The sequence below is a fragment of the Epargyreus clarus genome, unplaced genomic scaffold, assembly GCF_041222505.1.
Source record: "Epargyreus clarus isolate Ecla_fem2 unplaced genomic scaffold, WU_Ecla_fem_2.2 ptg000026l, whole genome shotgun sequence".
Classification (NCBI taxonomy): domain Eukaryota; kingdom Metazoa; phylum Arthropoda; class Insecta; order Lepidoptera; family Hesperiidae; genus Epargyreus; species Epargyreus clarus.
Genome location: NW_027332233.1, coordinates 16,416,924 through 16,436,865, shown reverse-complemented (window position 1 = coordinate 16,436,865; position 19,942 = coordinate 16,416,924). Strand labels below are relative to the sequence as shown.

Here is a 19,942-nt window from a genome sequence, read left to right as displayed (position 1 = left end):
GACACCATAGCCAGATAAAAAACCTAAAATTAAAATTAAAATTTGTCCCTTTTAAATTCCCATAATAATGCAATCTTTATGTACGAAATTACCGAAGGAGTTTAAGTAATATAAATCGTATTTTAAGAAGTGTTTTTAAAAATAAATAATATTTTTAAACTGAGAATTTAAAGTATGCAAAGTGAGGGAATCCAGGGCCAAACTAAAAAAAAAGAATAACAATGACATCGTTTGCCATCATGCCATCTGTCATTTAATTTTCTAAGGTTGGCCGTCATTCGTCGAATGGCACGACGAATTTTGTCAAAGATAATAAATCTCGTCCTATTGTCGTGAACTAGAACATTTGCATTAATTTCCGTATCTGTAACCACCATCCCTTTTTCTAAATTATTTTGTACAGTTCATAACACTTAACAAAATACAGTTTAATTTTATTGTATCGGTGACACAAATTGCATTTATCATTGAAAATAAAACACTGGCCTTCGGAGCTGTGATGGAATCTTACTTTAACGCTGCATCGAGACGGAAAACATCAGCTGAGGAAGGCTACAAATGATCTAAGTAACATCTCGGTTAATAATAGACAGAGGGACCTGGTCAGTGGCTGAAAGAGGAATTTTACGTGCGCATGACAGTGACATGAGCACAAACAAACAGAGGCGCGGAGCTAGCGGTTCCAGTTGTTCTGCGTCCGGAGTGCCCGCGCTCGTGAACGTGCCCACCGCCATGTCCGCCGACCTCGCCTCGCTGTTCGAGTGCCCCGTGTGCTTCGACTATGTGCTGCCGCCGATCCTGCAGTGCCAGAGCGGGCACCTCGTGTGCTCCAGCTGCCGGCCCAAGCTGAACTGCTGCCCGACATGCCGCGGCCCGCTCGGCAACATCCGCAACCTGGCCATGGAGAAGGTCGCCAGCAACGTCATGTTCCCGTGCAAGCACTCCAACACCGGCTGCACGGTCACCCTCGTGCACACCGAGAAAGCGGAGCACGAAGAAGCGTGCGAGTTCAGGCCCTACTCCTGCCCGTGTCCCGGCGCGTCGTGTAAGTGGCAAGGAGGCCTGGACCAAGTGATGCCACACCTCATGATGTCACACAAGAGTATCACCACTCTGCAAGGCGAAGACATAGTGTTCCTGGCGACCGACATAAACCTACCTGGAGCAGTAGACTGGGTGATGATGCAGTCTTGCTTTAATCATCACTTCATGTTAGTGCTTGAGAAACAGGAGAAGTTTGATGGGCACCAGCAGTTCTTTGCAATTGTTCAGCTTATAGGTTCAAGAAAGGAAGCAGAAAACTTTGCATATAGACTGGAGCTGAACGGACACCGTAGGAGACTAACATGGGAAGCCATGCCTCGATCTATTCACGAAGGTGTCTCTTCTGCTATAATGAATTCAGACTGCCTGGTGTTTGACACTTCCTTAGCCCAGCTGTTTGCAGATAATGGTAACCTCGGGATAAATGTCACCATATCGATTGTATGAGAGTCAAGTGAATATTCTTGTGACATTTGCGGTTTATCCGACTAGGACACATTTTATATGAATTACCTGATCAATCGACATCAATGTAAGCCAAAAATATTGTTTTCTCATTACTATGATTATGATATGTAAATGTGTGTTCAATTCTTTAGTGTTAAGTAGTGGAAAGAAAATTTTTCAGTGAGTGGTGTCGGACTCAATTATTGAACATTTGAAACAAATTGATGATATCTCATGTCAAGTGATTATTTAATTCCAAACGATGAACAAATAATATGTACTAAATTTTAATAATGTGTATATATGCTTCAACTTATGTTTGTAAGTAAGAGTTTGAGCAATTTGTATTGTTGCTTTACCAATTTGTATTTAGTGTTGTATTGGCTGCGGTAAAAGTCTGCTACGTCACAAGAGGACTCCTGATATGAGGAGAGAGTTATTAGAGATGTGCCAGACCAGTATATGGATATGTACAATTAGTTATGTGTGATATGATGTATGCCTACAGCCTAATTGGTAAGCCTATTATGCAAGGTTGGATAATATTAACTGCATATTAATATATCTAACACTTGCATAGATATAATGATATAGTATTTAAACTGAATACCAACAAAACATTTCATAAATTCCTTCTCAGTTTATGACAGTTTGGATCCCAAGAATATAAAGATTCTAACATTAAAATAAAAACTAGTTAACATCCTAATTAAATAGACATTAGTATTTGCCTGTCAAAGTTGTCTGTTTTGCTTTATCTATGTTATCAGATTTATCAGTTGTTCTTTGTTTGCATAGACTAGTTTATCAGCAATATAGTGTAAATGAAATGCATTCAACTTAAAATAAGAAGTAATTGTATGAGTAGGCGATCTAAAATCATTTGTGAAATCTATTGTCGTGATTGATATTGCCCCTGTTGGACAAATGTTTTGCCAAGACATGGCAGATCTCAGGTTACTTCTACTCCAGAGATGATGAACACTAACAATTAACTATAAATCAGCTATATTTGGAGCAGAGTAGCATAGTATGTATTCTTAGGACTGAATTATTATTTGAGTATTATATAAGTGTATTATATAGAAAGCCTGGTGATATGTCATTGGCTGGCCGTGTGTCTATCACCACTCAAAATCCTGTTTGTGTTAGGGAGGAGATTTGGTACAATTAGAACATATTGAATTTGATTCGAAATACATTTTTAGAAAGTAACTTTTATGGATTATTACGAGGCAACTTTAAATATTGAAATTTTATGTACAATCTAAATATAAATACATTATTGTATTATGTTGGTTTGTGGGCATGCACTAACCACAAGTCAGATTACGACATTGAACATTTTATAATTAATTTATATTTATAGTTTTTAAACAAATCAGTCAGTGGTGATAATCATTATTTGATTTAACATTTTGAAAAGATAAAAGAGACCAAAGTTTGTGATGTTGGCAATTTATCTTTATTTTAGATTGTTAAATCTCGAGTGATTATCCCCTCTGCGTGAAATGGGAGCTTAGTAGTTCTCATTCTAACTTGGACTAGCCACAGATATAATAATAATGATTGTATAATATAATTACACTGTAAGTAACAAAACAAGACATTACCATTTTATTGTTTTCAATCTATACAGTATTTTCGATATTGGTTGTTCTAATTGTTTATTAGATTTAATTAAATTCATCTTATTTATATTCAATTTGTGTTACTTAACTGTAGGAATGATGTTTGAAGTAAGTCACTCAACTGAATGTTTGACCATAACATTCTCGATACTTCAAATGAATTGAAAACATTGCATTATTATTTAAACCTTTCTATATCTTTAGGTTGAGTTTTCAAAGTACTGGTTAAATAAATTTTTGTAATATATTTATTGTAGTTTCAGTAAAATTAAAGAACAAATGGATTATGTATGTCCTTTATTACTGGTGATACATATTAGAATAAAATGTGCATTATATTTTTGACACAGACATCTTAAATAATAAATTATTATAATTAACATATGCCTAATCAATACCCCTGTATTAGATAACAATAAATAAAGAAAATTTTATTTTAATACATGACCAACGAATGTTTAACATTGATATTTCCTTTTCATCTAAAGGACCTTAAGGATTTTTTTTTAACATCCACAACAAATTCTAAATTAAAATCCTGACATTTGGCTAAGCTAGATGCCAAGACTAACTGCCATAAAACATTAATAACTGTTGCAATTAATGGAAATGATAGAAAATTGAAACCATATTGTGTTTAAAGATAAAGGAAATATAGCATATTTAACATAAAGAAATCTAGCAAATCAATAGCACCGGGTAAAGTAATTTGGCTAGAAGGTTTGATAAAACTATACAAATGCTCCTGATTAAGACGGTTTACTCGTTTGTGGTTGCAATGGCGACGGTAGTAGACACCCAGACGTTGGTGAACCGCTATCATCTAAAATTGATGTTGATTCCTTGTGGACTGGGCTGAAGGGATCCCTCTGCACCGTGTTCTGCGGGCTGAAGGGATCCCTTGGCACCGTGTTCTGCGGGCTGAAAGGGTCATCTGACCGTTGTGCAGCTTGGAATGCAGCAGAATTGAGATTCGTTTTCTTATCTACTAGGGTAAAATCTTCGAACTTCCCCATAACAGCGCTAAAGGGATCATCTGATCGGTGTATTACCTCGAAAGGGTCAGAACTGGCATTCATTTTGGAATCGACTAAGCTGAACTCGTCGTACTTTTCCACCTCACTGTAAGCCGCTGTGGACGGCTGTGGCGCGAACGGATCGAATCCTCCCTTTTTCAACCCGTCAGGGCTGAAGGGGTCCTTTGCTTCGGACTTTGGCGCATCCTCTGCAAAACTATTATCGCCGCTGAAGTCTGATAAATCGATATCGTAGTTAATATTGCTCAAACCGGGCGCGAGATGGTCTGTGGCGAACTCATCAGGAGTTAGCAGTTCATCTATCGATCTGTCGAATGGCGCAAATCCTAGCGGAGAAGGTGTGAGTAGCTCCAACGAGCTGGTCTGCTTCATCACCCACGGCTGGTCCAGGAGAGGTGACTTCGACGGAGACAGTTTTGGCGTATCGAAATGATAGACGTTCTTTTGTTCTTCAGATTCTTTGGGTTCGGATGTGACCATGATGGGTTCTACTTCGACTGGCTTGATTTCAGGGATAATTTGAACCTGTCAAAGAATAACTTAATGGGTTAAATTACCCTGTTGTTATAAGATATATTAGAACTCCTTGTTTTTGAATTGTAATTTTATTACCGTAAAATATTTGTGCATAATAGCATGTATTCAAACTAATATACGAGTAATGTGAGGAATTTGGTAATAGTCCTTATTATACTAGACATTACAACTAAGCCTTCAGGGGTAGAATAATGCAATGGTAAAGTTTAGGGAAGATCTAAATTATATTATTCTATTTTCAATTCTTTCCGGAATTCATGGGTGGCGATGATCCCGTCAGCAACAGATGGTCCTATCACGTCAACTGCACTTTTTAATACAATTTTTACGCAAAAATACACTAATACTTCTATGGACATAGGTGTGCTTACCTCTGGATTTTCTTGTGATGTGGAAGACAGACCATCCTTCTGTAGTAGGGAACCACTCTGCCGTATAAGTGCGTCACCTTGCTTTAAGAGCGAGTCATTCTGCTCCAGGGGTGGTTCACTCGGTTGCGAGGGCCTGTGACTCTGCTGCGTGGGCGGGGCGTCCTGCGGGGGCGGGGCGGCGAGGTCCACGAGCGGCGCGGGGTTGCGCAGCGGCGCCAGGCGCGGCAGCTCCCGCCGTGGCTGGATGGTCAATGGCGTTTTCGCTAACACGTCCTCCACTTTTTTGGTGATTTCTTGCTGCAAACAAAACAAAAATAAAAAGTAAATGATTTTTATGATATATTATCATTTTAATTATACATAAGTAAGCTATTAGCAATATGGATATTAAGTTAACTCCCAAACGCTTAAACCCAGAACATTTAATTAAATTGAAACCAAAAATAATGGTTTATCTATCTTTTAAATTAAGAAGAGACAAATTAGAGATTTATAGATCAAGCCTGGTTCAGGAAGGGTTCTAGTTCTTGGTTTTTAAAAAACAATAATCGATTCTTACGAAACCATTTTTAAATTATTAATAATATTTTTTTTAATAATCCCTTATTTTATAAAAATCCTTTACATTAATTCCGTACCACGCGTGAATAAGTTAATAAGTTGAAAATGCACAATGTTCATTGCAGCTATTTGTACTCTTTGGTGAGAGGGTTATTTATAATTTGAAGTTGTGTATGTACGGTAATTAAGACACATTAACTTACTCATTCACCCTATAAATTAAAATTATGAAACAATCCTAATGTTTATTATGACTAAAACAAAATAATGTACATAAATATATTTACAGTAGATCGATATATTAACATATTCACGCGGGGTACGGAATTAACGGTCGGCAACGCGCGGCGCACGATCTACAATTTGAGTGTCAATTTCGTGACTACACTTACGTCGGCCGAATCCATTATTTTTATAATAATCTCAATTAACTCAATCCATCAAAGCTAACCTCGAAGGAGTGCGCGTTGTCAGCGAGGTGTTCGGCGCGCGCGCACAGCTCGCGCAGGTCGCGCTGCATGGCCGCCGCCGCCGCGCGCTGCGCGCCCGCCTCGCGCGCCGCGCCGCACAGCGACAGCGCCGCCGCCTGGCACACACACGACCATATTAAACCTTGCTTTAAGGAAACAAAATGCTTCATATTATATAATCATATCACAATATAATGACCATCGATAAGTATAGATATCTCACTGCCTTGTAATTGAGGGGAGCCATTAAAAGGCTTAAACGGCTGACAATTCTGTCAGCCGTTTAATGGCTGTCATGGTGTAATTTACGCGGAACAATGCCGACATGCGCAGTTAAGACACGAAATCGAAATCGAAGCAAGTGCGGAGAAATATCGTTTCATTCGTAAATGATCTAAAAACTACATTTTTTTAATATTTTTCAAACACGAAAATAAATGACAGTTACAATTTCAATTATCAAAACTGGTTACATTTTCTTGCTAGGTGTGAGTAATCTTTACTAATGTATGTTATAGACTAATAACATCGCGGAATTTAGACGTTATTATAAACCCCTGATTTTTCAAAATTATGTGTGTATTGAAGTCCTTAAAATATTTGCATCAATGATGTTTAAAAACTAAGAATCCGCTCTCATCCATGGTCCATACATATTATATGGCTTCATACTTTCGATTAGTTTGTAATTTTTCTATTAACCATAAAAATTAAAATTTTAAGAAAGAGAAACTATTCTGGACTGAAATTTTTTAGGCAACCCATTTGCAATATACTTTTTGTCATATTTAATTTAATATAAAAAAACGTTTCATCCATTAAGGAGCTCGGTGAAGGTCGTCTTATATCGAGATCTTAGACCATAACCAAACAATGCTATAAAAGGCTTAATAAGAAGTCACTATTAGAGGATAACCATACCAAGTAATGGAACAATAACGAACTGATAATGATGAATAAATAGAAGAATTCGGATTTGAGAGATTTGATAAAAACATAAAGAAGCCTCAAAACTCACTGTAACAACTCATGTATAGTCCACACAAGATAAAACTCAAATCTTATTTAAGGCTAATTATAGATGTCCATCTTCTACCGTAAGGGTAATGGCCATCAATCATCGAAATAACTCCATACTATGCTACTCCAATATAAAAGTCCTTACCCAAGCGCTGCCGCCGATGGAGGCCGGCATTGCCATATAGCAGTCGAACTCCTTCTTGTCCATACTGAGAGACTCAGCTGACAAATTCTCGATGAAAGACACCGCGCAACACTGAAAATATTACAGTAAAGGCAAGTATAATATAATTATTTACATAAGAAAAGTTCAATGTAAACAAACGTTACATTCATTAATTATTTATTACTTAAATTATACTGTATATGACTGCTAAAATTACTTGTATACGAAAAATATTTACTGTCAGTAATTTCAAAATATGTTATTATTTTTTCTACAATCATAAATATGCTTTTTATGAGACAGTATCGCTAAATTTCTAATTTTTGAATGGCTGTATGTGGAACTATCAAATCGATTTTATTTATAGAATTTCTACAAATAGAAACCCTCTAAAAGTTATCACTGCATATTTCAAACATAAATTGAACACGCACCAGGTTAGTGAAGTAGTAGCCAGCCTCTCCCGTCATGAGCCGCGGCGCGTTGCAGAAGCGTGTCACGAAGTTGATGTTGCTCACCAGCCGCGGCGGGTTCGCCTTCAGCACCTGCACAGAATGATAAGTTTTAGTTCAAACATCAGCCCATCAATGCCCCACAGTTGTGCGCTCCTTTAAGAAGTATTTTTTTAATCTCCGGTTTTCTCACGACCGTTAACGTTAAAATAAATAATAATTAATTTCTAGTACGCACATAAACTTGCAAAATTAGATGTCGCCTGTGATTGGTACTTCGGACCGCTCGACTGAAAGTTTCAACGACTAGGTTATCCGCCCCCGTTGCACTGGAGTATATGGGAAGCATGGCTATTGTGTCACAGCAAGGCCTCGCCGCACAGCGCCAGGTTGTGCCGCCACGAGCGCGACACCCACCGTGAATATGAGCGCGGGCAGCAGGTCGTCGGCGGAGGCGGGCGCGGCGCCGCCGCACAGCGCCGGCACGTGCCGCCGCGAGCGCGACACCCACCGTGAATATGAGCGCGGGCAGCAGGTCGTCGGCGGAGGCGGGCGCGGCAACGCCGCACAGCGCCGGCACGTGCCGCCGCGAGCGCGACACCCACCGTGAATATGAGCGCGGGCAGCAGGTCGTCGGCGGAGGCGGGCGCGGCGCCGCCGCACAGCGCCGGCACGTGCCGCCGCGAACGCGACACCCACCGTGAATATGAGCGCGGGCAGCAGGTCGTCGGCGGAGGCGGGCGCGGCGCCGCCGCACAGCGCCGGCACGTGCCGCCGCGAACGCGACACCCACCGTGAATATGAGCGCGGGCAGCAGGTCGTCGGCGGAGGCGGGCGCGGCGCCGCCGCACAGCGCCGGCACGTGCCGCCGCGAGCGCGACACCCACCGTGAATATGAGCGCGGGCAGCAGGTCGTCGGCGGAGGCGGGCGCGGCGCCGCCGCACAGCGCCGGCACGTGCCGCCGCGAACGCGACACCCACCGTGAATATGAGCGCGGGCAGCAGGTCGTCGGCGGAGGCGGGCGCGGCGCCGCCGCACAGCGCCGGCACGTGCCGCCGCGAGCGCGACACCCACCGTGAATATGAGCGCGGGCAGCAGGTCGTCGGCGGAGGCGGGCGCGGCGCCGCCGCACAGCGCCAGCACGTGGCCGCACGCGCGCCGCACGCGATACAGCTTACTGCCCGGCGACACCGCGCTGTCCATGCCCAGCAACTCTACGGGGTGACATTTACATTTATGTCAGGGTAATATGATCAACAGTGATATATACATCAGGGAAGGACACTTTATCATTTGTCTTCAACACAACTTGAAACAGTACATGTAACAGTGGACTTTATTACACAACACGCAAGTATTTTATGGGTGGTGGTGACACCCACACTAACCTATTTTTTTTTTTTTTTTTTTTTTGTTGACGAGGGGGAAACCTTCAAAAGGTACCCTATGCCGTGGGAGCGGCACGGGGTTATGTGGGATTCTTACCGCACTAAAACCCCCCCGGTGGCCGTCCTCGGCGCTGCATAGAGGACTCCGGGATCTCCAACGGAACGCAACCGGAGTCCACTTGGCGCGTTGCCCCGTCGGGCTCCGCCCAGGTGAGCTTGAAACTCACCACACCATCTGGTGTTCACGACGGTATGCGACCACACATACCGCCGTCCATCCCGGGGTTGCTGGCCGGGCGGTTCGAGCTCCCACTCTTGCCGTCCGCAACCCCGGAAGCCCCCTTTTAGTCGCCTCTTACGACAGGCAGGGGATACCGTAGCCCTATTCTGGTCCCGGAACTACAGGGACAACCCACTTGTTACCTGTGACGCGCTTATGACAGCACTGCAGCAACAAACTTCATATATGTATAAATCTTTCATTTTCTTATATATATTACTTAAGTATGCTATACTCCTAGTGCCATTTCCTGTGTTGGACACGAAAACAAGAACACAAAGACCATATTTTTACAACATCTTCCTGCCCTTACCACTGATAGCCTTATAGAGCAGCTTCCGACACCGGTCGCTGTTGCGGTTCAGCTTGCACTCCAGATGCCGCTCGCCGACCCAGCTGAGCTGCTGGATGCGCTCGAACATCGCGCGATCCAACCGCTCGTCGTCCGTGCCGCACGGCGAGAACACCACGGAGGGGAGCCTGCGGGAAGATTGTGTCAGTGTTGCCAGTTGTAGAGATATATCCCTTAATTTCAGGAGTATTGTGTCTTGTGTTAACTATTGTTTTTTAATTGGTCTTAATTATAAAATAAAGAAAATGTATATATATTATATAACTAAATACAAAACATTACGAAACTAAAAGTTTACACAGAAAATTAATACACACATAAAATATTATTATGGTTAAAAAATTGTCAACCATAACTCAGAGTTTTAAGTGTATATTATTTCAAGAGTGGTTATGTATTAATCATAAGTTTTCAATACTGATAATTAATGTTACTATGTAGGATACCAGTTTCTTAACTATGTTTCTCACTCTTCTATATAGAGACCAAGTAAGTGACATACAGATGCCACTATTTTAGATTACAATCTTTACTGTGACAAGTTACACATTCATGTATTGCAGTAACTCACTCATGCAAGTAGGACATGGCGTGTTTCTCCACGAAGTCGACCAGCTTCTCCCGTGTCTCCGCATCGATGCTCGAGTAGGGGGCCGCCGTTTCCAAGTACCTCATGAATCGCTGCGAATTAATTTGGATGTGTATATTATAAACATACTGTATATGTATACGAGACAACGAAACATAAATCACTTATTACAGAAATATAAAAAAATATATATACAAGCGTCTTAATCTCCTTAAGGGTCTAGCCCTTCAGGGTTTTTGCCGCAAGCTATTAATTTTAAAATTTCTCCCCTGTAATTGTAAAACAAAGTTTTGTATTAAACTTCATAGTTAAAGACCCACTGAAATGAGTTAAAATATAAAAACACCTAAACCAAGAAAAATATGCAAAATTAATTACTTAGATTAGGCTGAATCGAATCTGGTACCTTCTGCGCATCACTCCTGTACGGCAAGTGCTGGTCCATCACCAAAAATATCAAACTAACCAACATCTCACCTGATACTGCCTCTGCACCCTCTCGGAGAGCTCGTCCACGCTGACTAAGTTGCAGTAGCTGATGACGTCAGTGATGAACCCGTGCACGAAGACCCTGGCGTCGCGGTCCGCCTGCTGCGGCAGGCTGGGGAAGCGCGCGCGGAAGTCCGACTTCATCTTCTCGTACACTTGAGCCGGCACTTTGAACTGGGGCGGTTTGCGCTCTGCCAGCAGTTCTTGTTCATCTGTGGATTACAAAAAAATATATATGTGTGGTCAATTATGTTTATTTATGGCTGGTATGTGAAAAGGTCTCTTATTTTCGGTATTTTAACACAATGGGCATGATGACAAATTTTGAACTCCCCTTCTATAATGTAGGTACATGTCTACTGATTCCAAAAATCGTATTATTTCGGAAATAAATTCAGTATTAACGGAAATATTAGCATTTTTAAAACTAATTTTGAATTAAGCGCGAAAACGCTCACGGGTGTCATGTCGTCCGCGAGTAACGTCACGCTTCAATATCCCATAGAAAAGTTCAAGGAATATGGTGACACTTCAAAAAAATGACGTCATTTCATGACGTTTTTAAGTAAATCATTTATTCTTCGATTTTTTAATACTGTCATTATGCCCATTTTAAACAATATCTGTTTCGTGATTTGTTATTTGTATAGCCTTTTTTATAAAAGTAAAGTGCATTTAAATATTTATATATATATTTTATGTATGCATTATAATTATGGATAAACATATGAGTAAATGAATAAGAAAGATGTTTTTTTTTCTTTACCTATATTGATCTTCTTAAATACATTAAACTTGAGTAAGTTAGGCTTCTTTTCACTCTGTCGAAGTCTCTTCTCCTCAAACTTTGAGAAGGAGGAATGGGAGGCCAGCTTCGATCCAGCCTTCTTCTGTTCCGGCTTCGGCAATGTCCCTGATGAGGCCTTCTCAGCTTTTTCTATTAATTAATGAATTTACAATTACGCTAACAGTTATTATACAAACAAAAAAGCGTTGGCTTTCACCTCATATCACTAAAATCAGTCAAGCCATTTGAGCCATAGGTTTGCCAAAGAATAAGATATACATACATACATATTCTAACAATTCTTACAATGTGTTACAAGTTTATTTATTTAGATTTAGATATAAAACATCAATAAAATGTCAATTCTTTACAATACAAGGAAAAAATATTTTTTAAGGTACACAATACTTCTCTATTAACTTGTCTTCAGATCACGTCAAAGTAAGACTGCGCTATTATAGACTTGCACAACATTGTGTTATTAAAATACATAATTAAACTAACCCAATTAACTTTAAATCATATCACGATGGAACTATTATCGGTAATTGAACAGTAATGGGTAAAATATTTTAAATGAGGTAAATGTAAAATAATGAGTTAGGGCTTATCTCAAAATAAAAATGAACCATTAGCACAAACTCTCAGCATAGTAGCCTATCGAAATTACTTTTCATCATCAATAACCCATTTCTGTCCCACTGCTGGGCATGGTCTCCTCAACAATGAGATGGACATAGGCTATAGTCTATCACTAGCCTAGTGTGGATTGGTATATATAAAGAAATTCGAGATATTTCTTTTTATTATAGTACCAAATTTATTTATGATAAAAAGACATAAATATACTTGATTTCATTTCAATAAAATAAACACTGAAAATAAAGGATTGGCTTGTTTTTCTATGCAATCTATTTAATTCATGATTATTATTTCAAAACTAGCATTATCAATCATACTTTTACTGTATTAACCTTGGAGTCTAACAGTTACTGCTTATTATCACATGTTATGTCAAATTCTTTATCACAAGCATATGTGATAATAAATAGGGCGGTACAAGGTGAAGTTCAGTTAATCTTGATACTGTGTTCCAGGATATAACAGGGGGCAGACAATACGTACATGTTGTTGTGTAAAACGTTATTAATGGGCTCGATTCATAGTATACTAGATTTTGTGGACCTCAATTATACCGATTTACAATTAACTAGCAGATTGGTAATGACCCTAGAATAGTAGCTACTTTACCATGGGTGATAAGCATTTAGGGACTGTATTAATTTGTGTCTAAAAGTAGCTGCAACCAGCACTTAATTGTGTGCATGATGTAGCATTTGTTCTCTCCATCTTACCTTCAATAAATAGCAGAATTATTGAACATGAATTATGTCAATTTTTGATTATTTGGATGTCTTGCAACAATTATTATGCCTGTTTAATAATGAATCTGTTTAAGCCACCAAAAATGAGCATTTTACAATATCTTCATACTAGACATTGTCACGTTTCAATCTTTGGAATGTTACTCCAGTTAATAAAATCTTCAATGTAGTTTTGAGCAAGATGAATGTAAAACACTCAGGGCTTCTAAACTGCTGCCACATATCACTTCCTTAATAGTATAAGTGTGAATTGTAATGTTCAGTATACCTTTGGTAGTTAAATAACACTTCCTTTGCCTAATTCAAGTCAGATAACTAGTCAAGACGGCTTCGCTTAAATTTTCAAAAATATGTAAGTTACAAATATTGCACTATGAACTAACTGACACCTTTGAAAACTATTAAACTACTTACTACACTGTAAATATTGAATTGCAGATTTAATAACAAAATTAAAATAATATTAAAAAATATATGCAGCCAAGCGTACTGAATAGTACTGAATCATTAGAGAATGTAATTATATTTTGATTGATTTGTGTATAAAATCCATGTAAAATATTTTTTAACTCACCAGCTAGTCTCTGCCGGTGCAGCTGTTCCCGGTGGCACTTTGAGCAGTAGCCCTGCCACTGTGGGTTGCCGAAGTAGTCACAGCCATTCTTGCACTTCAGGTCACTCTGGTCGATGCGCAGGGACGGCATCTTGGACGCAATCATATACTTGTAAGATCTTTGCAGGTTCGGGCCATACCACATTGTTACTTCTTAGCAATAATAATTTATTGATATTCGAAAACTCCTTTACTAGTACCCAAACAGTGAAAACACAAAATAATCCTCTCAACTTTTTTTTATATTAATCTGAGTTTATGTTCCAAATGTTTCAAATTTGGTACGTGCTCAAGTCAATTTCAAGACTCTACACTCAAAAAGTCTACCGTAGTACGATTCGGGTGAATTCTCAGCCCATACTTCAACGCAGGCGTACAATATAACGATATTGTGTTCGTAATGAAAATCCAAACTCATCGCAATAGTAACGGCGGGCGTTGAACGGCCCGCGCCGTTATATATCCAACGCTTATCATCATCGTACTTGAGTTTCATCGATAACTTCACGAAATCGTATAACGATAAAAGACATACAAAGAACGAGAAACTACAAGACACTCACCTTGCAGCGTTTATTTCACGACAGCAACAGTTATTCAGGTGTTTTTCACTGTCCTACGTGGAGAAATTAAAGACAATAAAATGTATAATGGGAATGCTTGTGTAATTACATTATAAATTTTCTGAAAAATAAGAGATTTCCGTCGTCTAGTCTGTTCACAACATATTTATTTTGACAACTCACGTCATTTTCCGTCAGTCGTCTACAACTCGTTAAAATTGTATAACCAGATTTCTTTACTATACAGCCAATAAAAATAGTCAAAAATCATTATTTATTATATTATAATTATATGCTTATTACATAAATATATACATTATGCCCTAAGTACACTACTTTCAGTTTTTTCAAAACATGTTAAGGGATTTTATTCATAAAATTTATTACACAAAGAAAGATAAACAATCAAATGATGTATTTATATATGTTTTAATTTTGTTTCCTGACACACATTTTTCGAAAAGTTAAATTAATCCTGGGTCCGGGCAATTTCTTACGAGTAGGCAAACTGTGATACCATACTTCGTTAGTCGGTGGGTTCATAAGCAAAATACTACCATGTTCTAAGTTTATGATTACTGAAACAAAGAGAATAATTCACATTACGTATATAATACCAATATACATATAACACATTTTGTCATTTATAAATAAAACATCTATCCGAAACACGTGTTACGTATACACCACAATGGGTAATTTATAACAAATGTATACAATTACTCTATTTTCGTTACCAGGGGAAATAAATTTAAAGATAGAAGTTAGACTATAAAACTTATATGACAATATTATCACATAATGGTATTTATAATGGTACGTAATATGCGTAATCATAGTACATATTTTGATATATAAAATAGTAAAAACTATAGACAGTCGTTGCTACGACAACAATAGCTGACAATAGCGACAAACATTAGCAGATTATTGCGTACAATTTTCAACACTTTTACTCAAACGAAATAATTAAAATGGATTATTTGCAAATATCGGATGGACAATACACTAAAACGATTTATACAATGGTAAGAAACATAAAATAAGATAGATTTAGATTTTATTAAGTTTATTGCAAGGATTGAATAAATTTATTCTGATAACTTTAATACAAAATCACAACATTTATGAACATCTGTATATCCTATTCCAAAATTATAGTCTTCTGCAGAGAAGGATCTGTTTTAGCTATAATTTATTTACAAATGTGGTTTTCCCCCATGTACCTATTATTATGTTTCGGAGAGACAATGCAACTTTTTGTAAAAGTATATTCTGTCTTATACTATGAAAACCTATATTTTGTAATATGTATAGAGTTTTAGAGACATACACATAAAATTACAATATATTTTTAATAATGTATCAAATACCAATGTACATCAATATCATATCAATATATAATCAATCAGCGAAGTTACAATGTATGAAATCCGTAATCGATTAGTGAAGGATAATGCATAAAAAACTGATAAAAGAGATGATATAACGGCCCAACCCGGTGTCGTTAATCTATCGTGCCGAACCCATGCGGAAATGTTTTCAAGACAAGAATTTGCAATAACGATAAACGAAAGTTATCAATAAATTGCGCGTTCGTTAAATTGGAAGCTCCGATAAGATTAACGACGACACGTTAATACAATAATAATTATAACAGATTGCGGCTCCTTTTATTTTAAGTATATTATGCATTATAATAGAGAATTTATTATTGTTGCCCAAAATTTTGCTCTTCAATACATTGTTGCTTAGATAGTGTTTTTATTGCGATAAATAATGTGAGATTGCAGTATTACCTGCGAAATTTACACAACAGACTTAATACAATATTAAAATTGTATTAAATTATTAGATATACACATTAGGAGGTTGGACGCTCTATAAACAAAGAATAGAAATAAGTTTCACATTATTTGTAGAAATAGAAACCCGGAACCCAAATAATCAAATTTAGTCAGATATAGTTTCGGACATACGGTAGCCACTAAATAAAGTTAGGCTAATATGCCCCATACAAAATATCACTGTTCGTTCTCTTCTTAAGCTATATGTAGATAAATACACCTATAGTACACCTTAAGAAGAGAATTAACAGTGACATTGTTGTATTACGACGTACTAAATTCCTAAGTTGGTACACTTAAGGCAATATAGGTCACATGGCGTGTGAAAATGATGTCCATGTGTAAACTTATCACAAATATCTTGAGATATCGTTGTACTCGGCACTCGACGAACACATGCCGACAGTGACGTCCTTTCGTCCCACTTAATTGACTAATCTATTCAGATTATCATGTCCGTGTGGTCAAATTGTTTTTATATATATTTTTGTTATGTCGACACCATTTCGTTAGATTTAGTGGTTGATAATTTTGATTGGTTTATAGGTCTCTGAAGGAAGTTAATGCCTTAAAAGAGTTTTATTTTAATTATACATCAATCAATATTTTTGTAATATCGTACGTATTGAAAGAAGACGTTACAAAACAAATATAATAGCCAATTGTTCTATAATAGCTTTATATTTAATACATACAACATATTGGTTATTTACATTAAAGACATCTATTTTAAATTTTAAAATATAATTTTCCAGATAAAGGAGTCGAGATATGAAGATGCGATTAAAGCATTAAACGATGCCATAAATTTTAATCCAAATCGCGCTGGACTCTCGCTCCTTGGATACTGTTATTTTAGGACCCAATCTTTCGTAGAGGCAGCTAATTGCTATGAACAGCTCTCTGCAATGCATCCAGACGTGCCAGAGTATAAACTTTACTTCGCTCAAGCGTTGTATGAAGCTTCGATGTTCGATGAGGCTTATAAAGTAACTATGCAGGTCACAGCTCCCGAATTAGAAAGAAAAGTGGTCAAGTTACAATCAGCTATCAAGTACGGAGAAGAAGACATAATTACAGCAAAAAGTTTATTAGACTCGTATCCTCAAGAAGACCCCGATAAGGACATCAATATGGGATGTTTGTTGTATAAAGAAAACCAATATGAAGAAGCATTACAAAAATTTTCAAGGAGTCTAAATATCTTAGGCTTTAATGCCCATTTGCACTACAATGTGGCACTATGCTATTTCCGACTCAAAGAATATCCTCAAGCCCTTAAACACATTACTTTGGTTATAGAAAGAGGCATTCGTGACCATCCAGAGCTTGCAGTGGGTATGCAAGCAGAGACGTCCGAAGTTAAATCAGTTGGGAATACTCTAACCTTACACGAAACAGCTCTTACTGAAGTTTTTAACCTTAAGGCTGCAATTGAATATCAGCTCAAAAATATAGAAGCTGCTAGAGAAGCATTAGCAGACATGCCCCCTAGACATGAGCACGAACTAGACGCCGTAACATTGCACAACTTGGCGCTCACCTCGATCGATATAAAACCCACAGATGGATTCGAGAAGTTGCATTTCTTACTCCAACAGGATCCTTTTCCCACCGAAACTTTTGCAAACTTGTTGCTTCTATATTGTAAATTCGAATATTATGATCTAGCTGCAGACGTGTTAGCTGAAAATGCTCAATTTACCTACAAGTATCTTACGCCGTATTTGTATGATTTCCTGGATGCCGTAATTACAAGCCAAACTTCGCCTGAAGAGGCCTTTCAAAAATATGAAGATATAGCTTCAAAACACGCGGAGCAACTAAGAAAACTGACAAAAGTTGTTCAAGAAAGTCGTTCTCAAGGCGATAACGACCAAGTAAAAAAAGCTGTAGTTGAATACGAGGAGGCATTAGAGAGATACATACCAGTTGTCATGGCTCAAGCAAAAATATATTGGGACATGGAAAATTATGGCCAAGTTGAAAAAATATTCCGTAAATCAGTGGAATTTTGCAATGAATCAGATGTTTGGCGTCTCAACGTAGCACATGTGCTATTTATGCAAGAAAACAAATATAAGGAGGCGGCTAGCTTCTACGAGCCCATCGTTAAGAAACAGTATGATAATATTTTAGATGTAAGCGCCGTTGTTTTAGCTAATCTGTGCGTGTCTTATATAATGACATCACAAAACGAAGAAGCTGAAGATATCATGCGGAAAATAGAAAAGGAAGAAGAACAACAAATTTTTGAAGATCCACAAAAGAAGTTTTATCATTTATGTATCGTTAACCTAGTGATTGGCACTCTTTATTGCGCCAAGGGTAACTATGAGTTTGGTATTTCTAGAGTGATAAAATCTCTGGAACCATTTAATAAGCGGCTGGGTACCGACACATGGTTTTACGCTAAGCGTTGCTTCTTATCTTTTCTGGAGAATCTAGCGAAACACTTGATCGTCGTTAAAGATAATACTATAAAGGATTGCTTACAGTTTCTTGAAGGTTGTGAAACATACGGCAGACGCGTGAGTACAGTCATTGAAAATCCTTTTCAAGAGGAAGACGTAAATATAAAAGCGAAGCAGACAGTTACTTACGAAGCTCGGCTATTGCGTTACATGTTTTATAAGCTACGTAATATCGATGACTCTGTAACTATAAATAAGTATGAAGATTTGAAATAATAAAATTAACTTACCTGGAGGTATATTTTTCTTTTTGGGACCCGGTTTTCTTGCGTCTTTATGTTTCAAAACAAATGGTCTCTCTTGACCTAATGAGACAGATGCTATAGGGTAATCCGGATCTAAATCAGGTTCATTGTCCCTATGTTCACCCATATGATCGTTGCCGTTTCTATATCTGGTTAAAAAAATAAGTATAGATTAAGCGCTGGCTTTAATATTGATCGGTAGGTACGTACTATGATAGCCATAAATCCCACACTTTCAAAACAAAATAACCGATGTATGTAAATATTAAGTAGAATAGACAAAAACTATATCTGATGAATTAGAAAGTGTGCCCATAAATTTCATATTTTTTTAAATAAGCTTAGAAAACATGTTTTTCAATTATTAAGCAAAATTTGAGTATCAAGCAAATAACACCAAGTATTAATTCATCCTTACTTGTTTACTAATACAAATTCATACTTGATGCCTTTTAACTTGAAGATGAAATCTCGTAACGCCAAAACCGGCGCTGGCCAGGGCAGAGCTGGTACGGTAATACCGGAATACGTGTATGTGATGCCGGGATCTCCATAAGCCACTTGCTGCCGCGGCAAAAGATACACTTTTCCAAAAACCCTAAAATTATATATTAATTGATAGACCAGTATGGTATCGAACCTCGGACCCTTCGATCGGAAGGCCGAGCGTGAACCACTAGGCTCGCACTGTTTTTTTTATAAATTATTTAACAATTAAAAGGTAGGTAGGGTATAATTATATCTCAAATACATATTTTTTTAGTTTTACACTTACTTTATTTTTGCCAAGTCACCTGTAAAATATTTTATTGACTCTTCTAGTTCTTTGTATAAAATCGATGCTACTGTTCTTGGTATCGGTACAGAATAATCAAGATCAAGTCCTTGTTTTTGTATATGATTCCATGTATGTAAAGATAAATCTATGTTTTTAAGATTAACCGACATTATCAACTTTTAAAATATTTTTTGGGTAAATAGTTAACTTCTATCATGGCAACATTATACGCCACAATAAACAACAATAACGAGCACTTCGTAGTTTCAATTGGTTTCAATTCATTAAAATATATAATAGTTCAAAACGGACACTCACTGCAGTTATTTTATTTAAATTTATTTATTGTATGATCGATAAAGCTTTAGAATAATATTATTTTCTTCGTAATTATAAAGACGTTTACTTCATAAAG

At 37.8% G+C, this 19,942-nt stretch overlaps 4 protein-coding genes across 6 annotated transcripts; 2 read left to right on the top strand and 2 right to left on the bottom strand.

Annotated features, from left to right (window-relative positions):
- The first annotated feature begins 246 nt into the window (after positions 1–246).
- LOC140753526 (E3 ubiquitin-protein ligase SIAH1A) lies at positions 247–3,502 on the top strand. The gene has a single exon (XM_073088200.1). It carries the CDS (start codon positions 646–648, stop codon positions 1,489–1,491), a length of 846 nt encoding a protein of 281 aa, XP_072944301.1. The 5' UTR covers positions 247–645; the 3' UTR covers positions 1,492–3,502.
- On the bottom strand, positions 3,403–14,413 carry Rabex-5 (Rabaptin-5-associated exchange factor for Rab5). 2 transcript variants are annotated; one of them, XM_073088195.1, is made up of 12 exons: positions 14,184–14,413; positions 13,582–13,711; positions 11,602–11,772; positions 10,824–11,047; positions 10,329–10,438; positions 9,719–9,885; positions 8,812–8,951; positions 7,719–7,829; positions 7,264–7,374; positions 6,080–6,214; positions 5,068–5,364; positions 3,403–4,684 (listed from the first exon to the last, which is right to left on the bottom strand). In XM_073088195.1, the coding sequence occupies exons 2-12, from the start codon at positions 13,709–13,711 to the stop codon at positions 3,872–3,874; spliced, it is 2,409 nt and encodes an 802-aa protein (XP_072944296.1). In that variant the 5' UTR covers positions 14,184–14,413; the 3' UTR covers positions 3,403–3,871. The 2 variants fall into 2 exon arrangements, with proteins under 2 accessions (XP_072944296.1, XP_072944295.1); XM_073088194.1 differs by lacking the exon at positions 14,184–14,413 and having other exon boundaries at positions 13,582–13,780.
- A 180-nt stretch (positions 14,414–14,593) lies between these two features.
- Positions 14,594–19,934, bottom strand: LOC140753527 (DNA oxidative demethylase ALKBH2). 2 transcript variants are annotated; one of them, XM_073088202.1, is made up of 4 exons: positions 19,525–19,934; positions 19,192–19,347; positions 18,735–18,898; positions 14,594–14,761 (listed from the first exon to the last, which is right to left on the bottom strand). In XM_073088202.1, exons 1-4 carry the CDS (start codon positions 19,695–19,697, stop codon positions 14,613–14,615), a joined length of 642 nt encoding a protein of 213 aa, XP_072944303.1. In that variant the 5' UTR covers positions 19,698–19,934; the 3' UTR covers positions 14,594–14,612. The 2 variants fall into 2 exon arrangements, with proteins under 2 accessions (XP_072944303.1, XP_072944302.1); XM_073088201.1 differs by having other exon boundaries at positions 19,168–19,347; positions 19,525–19,933.
- On the top strand, positions 15,072–18,739 carry Ttc30 (tetratricopeptide repeat domain 30). The gene is made up of 2 exons (XM_073088196.1): positions 15,072–15,211; positions 16,786–18,739. The coding sequence occupies exons 1-2, from the start codon at positions 15,158–15,160 to the stop codon at positions 18,718–18,720; spliced, it is 1,989 nt and encodes a 662-aa protein (XP_072944297.1). The 5' UTR covers positions 15,072–15,157; the 3' UTR covers positions 18,721–18,739.
- Positions 19,935–19,942: the final 8 nt, after the last annotated feature.